Consider the following 8,142-nt stretch of genomic DNA (forward strand, 5'->3'; position numbering starts at 1 on the left):
GGTGTAACAATACGACATAAAAGGACACACTATAAAACATTAATTGAAAAAAGGCTCAACTCATCAAAGTATGAATACTAGCAGACTAATGGTCTAACAACCATTTGACAAATAGCTCTCATACTTTATAGGACTGTTTGCGATCGTATGTAGTTGACCATATTATACCATCATTTTGATTTTGCCATTTTGACAGAAGTAATTGGACCTTCCTTTACTATCTTCTGACAATGACACCTTGTGAATACAACTTCTGTTTAACAGATATGATATTTCATACTTAGTGCCATTATGTGTAGTTGACCTTTGTTTATTTTCATCTTGATTCAATTACGTTTATAGTTCTACCATGATGACACCTTCGGACAACCTTCTCTGAGACCATTTAAAGATGTACTTAGATGAAATTAATATATAAAAAATCTAGAATTTGAAATTGAAACTATAAGTCAGAAGAGCATTAGTTAAGGAACAAAATAAGCTAAAAATATTGATAGGTTATGGAGCTCCTTTTCGAGATATCTGATTTTTAAAAAATGGTGAAAAGGCTGACTCTGACTTTTACCTTATATTTGCATTGGTATTATTTGGGTTTAAATCGAAAGAAAAGAAATCTAGAATCTGCTTAAATTTTGGTAAATGACATTTCATGAGCTATTGAAGTTTTATATGAGAAGAAAAATGGGTGTTATCGGGCAAAATATTTTACCCCTTATCGTAGGAAAAAATCCAAGGAGTCGGAACATTTGACAAAAATCCTAAACCTCACCCGCCACGTCTAATTGGCCAAACTGTACCGTCATTTTGATTCCACCATTTTATAGGCAGCATGGGACTTTAACTTTTGTACTAAACACATCATGAAAAGCCAGGTCGAATGATGATCATTTTGAATTCTACCTTTTAAACCGTCAAATCCTAACAGTGAACTTGTAGTATAATACTATAACAGCATTTGTATCCTCGTTTGCCTAAAAAGTATTAAATTACTCTGAAAGGATATAATATCCATAGGCATGTGAAAAAGCAACAAGAGTTAAAATGTAAAAACTGATCAATTTATATAAATTTATTACTATGTTATTGTATGTATTTAGCATTACTGTTGATTTAAATGTAACACATATTTAAAGTGTGTTTCATCAAAAAAATATTTATGATCATCTGCTATCGTATCTACGAAATATCATAGGTGTTTTGTATACGTAGGTTGGATTTGATGCAGGCGATGGGGTACATTTTTATGCTGTACCGGGATCACAAACACCCGGTATTATAAATATAACACAGATGTCCAATGTTGGGATTCCAGGAAAGTTTATATTTCGTGTTGACCAAGCTACTATAGAACGAGTTACATGTAAGTAATGAGATGTGCATTTGTATTTTTGAAAATGATATATATATGCCACATGTCATATTTGAAGCAAACATAATATTCGGAATCTCACATTTTAAAGTTTTATGCATTTTATACTTGTCACTGTCTTTAAGCAGCCCTAGTCATCATCTAAGTCACAAACAGTTTACAGTTTTCTCAATTTTACTAATTACATATTAGCCTTTGGTTTTTGTTGTTAAAGGGTGACTGTTTCATTGCATTAATCCAACATATCCTTTTATGTATACTGTCTTCATTTAGCTGTACAGACTTCTACATTACCACTGATATCAAGAAGACAAACCATAGAGCATACAATCAATGCAACTCTCCCAGCCACAGAGGATACAATCAATGCAACTCTCCCAGTTAAAGAACATACAGTCACTTCAACTCTCCAAGCTAAAGAACATACAGTCACTTCAACTCTTCCAGCTAAAGAACATACAGTCACTTCAACTACAGTCATACTGACAACTTCTACCCCACAAAAAACAACCAAAGCAACAACAATGACAGTCGTCACAAGTGAGTCAATTTTCTCCATTTAACAATGACAGTCGTCACAAGTGAGTCAATTTTCTCCAAAAAATATATCAATCGAATTATATTGAACAATTTTGAATTATATAAATATTTTGCCGTTGTTTTCACATATATTTGTCTAAGCTTCGGGGGTTGCTGGCTGTTATGATCTGCTGTACTGTTCAATCGAATGTGTTTAGAACCTAAAACTGCGAAATGAAGATCTGAAAATCAGTCAATTGACCGATATCGTCAATCGGATTTTCATTTGAGGTATTGCCCTTAAATGAAGATGTTTAATTCGTCTACTATCTTGAAAACTGTAAAAGGTAGAGAGAAAATATCAAACCTCTATTAAATGAACAAATGTCTTGTCAGGTCACTCTGTTTTGTCCCGCTGTAGTACATTGTAATACTGAGCATTTTAAACTTAGATGAATTTGGATATTTTTAGGTTCCATTTTATAATTTAGCTCCTAATGTTTGTGAGTACTTATACATCCTCGGTTTTCAAATATTTGGATATGAGTGTTCTCCGTGATGATAGATCCAGAAAAACGATTTAGACACAAAAAAAAATTGAAGGTACCAAGTGGGCATCAAAAACCCAATAAAAACAGACACCAGCATGAAACAAACAGACAAACAACACACTGTTACTGTTATGTGATCTTTGAATATTGTTTTTATAAGTACTAACATTGATTTGGTTATTAATGAATTAAAACATAACTAAATATTTGTTTCTATACATATTGATTATACTTTATCAAGTATTTATATTCATATCCTGCAGGATTAGAAAATACGGGCATGAGAACGGTATACAGCTGTTTTGGTGATCCATGTCAGCATGGAACTTGTATTCCTTTACTAAACAGATTTATCTGTTTGTGTGACCTTGGATATGAAGGATTGCATTGTCAAATAGGTAAGTCACTTTATGATATGTATAGAAATAACGCTTGCAAAATAACAGAGAAAACCCGATCCATTAGTATGCAAATTATGCAAATGTAACAAACATTAAAGTGGATGAAATATATGCATAATGTTAATAAACATTTCATTTTTATTATGTAATTTTCATTTTTCCAGCACTAATGGGGACATAAATGAAATATCGAAAAATTTAACGTGAATCATATATTAACGGTGCTACAATTACTGCAAACGAAGTGCATTCGACTTATAATGTTAACAGTGATGCTGGAGGCCAACATGTGCATAAATCACAAACCCTACTTTGTAAAAAACACAAAAATAAAAAAAAAAACACTATGAAATTTCGTGCGTCCGATGCGCTTTCATGGAACCTCCATCAGGAATACTCAAACCCTAACCTTTGAAAGTCAAGAAAGGTGATGAGTACATGACCAAAAGGGACCAAAAAGTATAGCCAAATTCATGTTCAACTTTGCCTCAGGGAGTTGGAACTTGCGTTTCTTCATATTTTCTTAATTTACAACTTTTGTTCTATCTGTCTTTTGAGATGTATTCTCAACAATGAGTTTTATTTTCCCTTCTGACATGATAAATTGATGACTTTCAGCAGGTCAGGTTAATGCCTCATCTTTAGATAATGTTTAAAGCATTTATCAACCATGATAACATTTTTTTATACCTCATGAAATATGTTTAGATTGCCTGCGACTAAAATACATAAAGGTTTATGTGTATTGTTTATTTTTACAGATACAAATGATTGTGCAAAAGAACCATGTCAATATGGATATTGTGTGGACCAAGTCAATGACTTCGTTTGTGAATGTGTAACTTTATTTAATGGAAAACGATGCACAAAAAGTAAATATACAACCATACAAAGATATGAATCTTATTTCAATAGATTAAAGTATCCAATACCTTAGACGACATGTTTCATCAGCTACTACAGATGGGGTTTCTTAATGAATTTAAACCGAGCTTACCGTCTGTTGTTCAATATTTGTCAATTGTCTTCAGAATCGCGATGCTTTAATTTCTCTATTTCCAAGTTGTATCAATACATATAAATAAGAAGATGTGGTATGAGTGCCAATGAGACAACTATCCATCCAAGTCACAATGTGTAAAAAGTAAACAATTATAGGTCAAATAACGGCCTTCAACACGGAGCCTTGGCTCACACCGAACAGCAAGCTATAAAGGGCCCCAAAAAGTCTAATTTAAAAAAAATATAATGTTTAGTCATACCAATCCAGTTTTCGTGAAATATTCGCGTTGCCAAGTTTTCTATTTGCGAATCAATTTTTACCGCAAATATAGCGAAAATAGTCATGACACGAGAGTTTGCCTGTTTACAGTTACTCTATATTTAGTGTAAGACCCTTTCCTAATTCCTGACTCGTCACTGTATACGACAGAGTGCCGAGTTTTAACCTCACATGATCAACGACGTGGGTGTCCCTTTTGAAGCAGAATGTCCAATGTCTATGGATTACCCGAGTTCACCTCGGCATTTAGTGATTTTTTTTTGTCAATTTGTAGTTTCTGTAAAATGTTTTGTAAATTGTAATTTTTTTCTTTTCGCATTTTTAGGAATGACGTTGTCTATTCTTCGATTTGTGACCTTTTTATATAGAGATTATATCTAGATCGATTTCACAACACATGGTACTCGAATAGCCCTTATTGCATCGGTCTTCTTGTAAAAAACAAAAAGTTATGGAAAGAATACACATAAACCGTTTACGATCATATAAAAACACAACACAACTATTGTAAACTTTGTTAGAGAGATACTTGAGTTTTTTAACAGTATGTAGTGTTCAGAGCATCTTGGGAAAAATTAAATCACATTCACATGTTGTTAAGTGATTAGAATCCTTGAACACTTTATTGTCAGAAAATGACAATGCGATTCAATAAACGAATAACAATATTAATCAAACAGTTTACCATATTTGTTTTTTCGTTCATTATTTTGTACATAAATCAGGCCGTTAGTTTTCTCGTTTGAATTGTTTTACATGTGTCATTTCGAGGCCTTTTATAGCTGACTATGCGGTGTGGGTTTTGCTCATTATTGAAGGCCGTGCGGTGACCTATAGCTGTTAATTTCTATGTCATATTTGGTCTCTGGTGGAGAGTAGTCTCATAGACATTTATACCGCGCATCTTCGTTGGAATTCACTCATTAACATACGAAAAGTATCCAAACCCATTTAAAAATAAACTCATTATAGACACAAAAAGGTATACAAATGCACTATGACTTAACACGTTTCATTATATTACATAGAATACACAAATATTTTCCTTGCAGTGAAGACCTGGGCTATTATAACCACAACCGTAGCATCTGTAGTCTTATACATCATGTCGTGCTGTTGTTGTATTTTTGTGTAAGTATATTTATCCCACTTGTTTTAGTCACTATACAAATACAAACCTTTTCTAATGAGTTTTGCAAGAATTCGATTATCTCATTGAGTTTGTCATATCATTCAATAATGTCAAACTTTCGTAGTTCATCGTACTTATATCAGATACATAATATATATTGTGCTGAAATATGTATGCAATATATGCCACTGGGCATTAAGCTAACACCAATCTATCAATTTAAACAAAGACATCGTTCACCTGTTCAAATGAATAAACACGAAAGGAAAGAGAGAAAAAAAACAAATATCGAATAAATAAAACGGTATGGTAAAGGTACTAGGTACAGATATAACATAACAAAGTTTAACATTACTAGTGTAAAACAATTCAAACAGGAAAACCAACGGTCTAATCTATATAAAAAAAACGAGAAACGAGAAACACTTATGAATCACACCAACAAACGACAAGCACTGAACAACAGGCTCCTGACTTAAGACAGGTGCATAAAAATGCAGCGGGTTTAAACGTATTAACAGGCGCCAACCTTCACCATAACCTGAAACAGTGGTATCACATTACAACATAAAAAGACACACAATAAAATATCAATTGAAATGGCTTAACTCAATCAAAAAGACAATACACAAAAACAAGTAAATATGCACTGAACGAATAAGTTTGATCTATGACACAATATAAATAAAAAAGATGTTTCAATGTCAAAAAGAAAACCTATTTTGGATTTGTTATTTTTTGGGTAAAACAACTTACCTTAGCGTGTACGCATGATTGAGGAGCGTTAACCATTGTAAATTTGCGTTAACCCTCAAGCGGACTAAACTTTTTGAGTTGTTTTACCCAAAAAAAAAAAATCAAGAAAAAAGAAGAAAAGGAAAAAAAAAAAAAACGAAAGCAAAAGACGTAATATAAATGTATAGCAACTTTAATCTGTTGTGATTGTATTATTGAACATTTTGAATTTCTAACGCACTAAAATTATAAAACCAATATAATGTTAATTATTAATTCTAGATGTAAACGAAAAAACGGTGATGCCAAGGCGAAACCAGCAGTAATACCGTACAAACAAAAACCATATCCAACAGGAAAACCGGAACCATCTAAGGCGGGAAAACCGAATGCGTGGATGTTTGTCTGACATATATTGTCACGTGACAGTATACAATAAGCAATGGCGATGATAAAATGGCGGAAGATGATGACGTGTACTTTCCTTTTTAATTTACTTTTGACAAATGTATGCAAATTTTTTAATATTTATACGATTAAGAAATATTCTGAAAAATAAAGTGTACATACGTACAACGAGATCTGTTGGCGAGTCTTCAGTTGGGTTCAACGAAGTTGAAAAAAATCAAGGGAATCAAACTAGCACTCTTTGATAACTTATAGCTACATCTTATAAATTTCTTAATGATTCTAAGAGATAATAAAAAAGTGCAAGAAATAAAATCACAAAAATACTGAACTCCGAGGAAAATTGAAAACGGAAAGTCCCTAATCAAATGGAAAAATCAAATGATAAAACACATCAAACGAATGGACAACAACTGTCATATTTCTGACTTGGTACAGGCATTTTCCAATGTAGAAAATGGTGGATTGAACCTGGTTTTATAGCGCCAAACCTCTCACTTGTATGACAGTCGCATCAGATTCCATTATATTTACAACGATGCGTGAACATAACAGACACAACAGGTAACATTGTCAAAATATGGGTACAGCAGTCATCACTATGTCACAATCTCAAAACAAACAAACATTTAACAAAGAAGCAAAAAAAGCATCTATCAAATTTAACAACCACATTCATTGCTAACTTATATATGTATTTTAAATCAACCCATAAAGGATTGAACTATTAATGATAAATATATCTACAATATATAGGATTTCAAAGATTAAATTTGCTAACCCAAAATCTGGGCAGAAGGTAATGTTACGTGGGCTGCGCTCCCATGTCCAACAACTTTAGCAAGTCGTAATAAAGTTTATTAGATGTCAGAGAGTAAATAGCAATGGGTTAAGAACCATATATAGTCGTAAGCTAACTTTTAGTTAGAGATGTAGCCTTTCAACCTATACTCGTATCAATAACAGAAAACTACAAAGCTTAGAGAAATTAAAATGACTTAATCTGAAGTCAATATCTAAATTTGATTTAAAATTCAACAGTTAGCTCAATTCAATGTGGGGCGTTGACATTGGAAGATTTGAGATCAGTAAAGAATAGATAAGCATCGTAATTCATTCACTTTATATAGCATGTGCCATTTGTATGCTTCGCCTACTATAGAAGTGGGTATGAAGTTTCACAGTCTCTGTCTCCAAGTCCGTCCAACCCATTTCTGATTCAGGTTAACATTTGGCTTAATGCAGTTAACCATGAAGTTGTGGTCATATTAACTTGAACTTAATCGACATATTCATTATGAAGCCATATTTTAGAAATATGAGTTACCTGTGCAAGATATAGTTCGTGAGAAACAGATAATAAGGAATTTCTAATAACAAAATGTAGTAAACATACATTCACTATCTTGATATTTGTAGTTACCATGGTACATGCTACCTTTAAAGCGTGTTATCTTGTTTCAACCAGACTGCATGAATAACATTTCTTGTTTGTTAAGTCTATTTTATTTTCAATCTCCACAATGCATTAGGTTCTAAAACCAACAAGACAGGAAGGTGTTAGAAATGTGTCTTGTGTAATATTGTGGTTTCAAATTCTTCCACTGTAAATCAGTGATCCCCCCTCCCTTGTGTAATATTGTGGTTTCAAATTCTTTCACTGTAAATGACCCCCCCCCCCCTTTGTGTAATATTGTGGTTTCAAATTCTTCCACTGTAAATGATCCCCCCCCCCCTTGTGTAAT

At 32.8% G+C, this 8,142-nt stretch overlaps 1 protein-coding gene across 1 annotated transcript in view; it reads left to right on the forward strand.

Moving 5' to 3' along the window:
* LOC127701785 (fibropellin-1-like) overlaps positions 1-3,777 on the forward strand; it is an 85,949-nt gene extending 82,172 nt beyond the window's left edge. Inside the window, exon 14 of the mRNA XM_052205750.1 lies at positions 3,602-3,777. Coding sequence (XP_052061710.1) covers positions 3,602-3,777 — 176 coding nt within the window. The remainder of the gene's footprint in view (positions 1-3,601) is intronic.
* Positions 3,778-8,142: the final 4,365 nt, after the last annotated feature.

This window comes from Mytilus californianus, unplaced genomic scaffold (assembly GCF_021869535.1).
Source record: "Mytilus californianus isolate M0D057914Y unplaced genomic scaffold, xbMytCali1.0.p SCAF_5, whole genome shotgun sequence".
NCBI classification, from domain to species: Eukaryota; Metazoa; Mollusca; class Bivalvia; order Mytilida; family Mytilidae; genus Mytilus; species Mytilus californianus.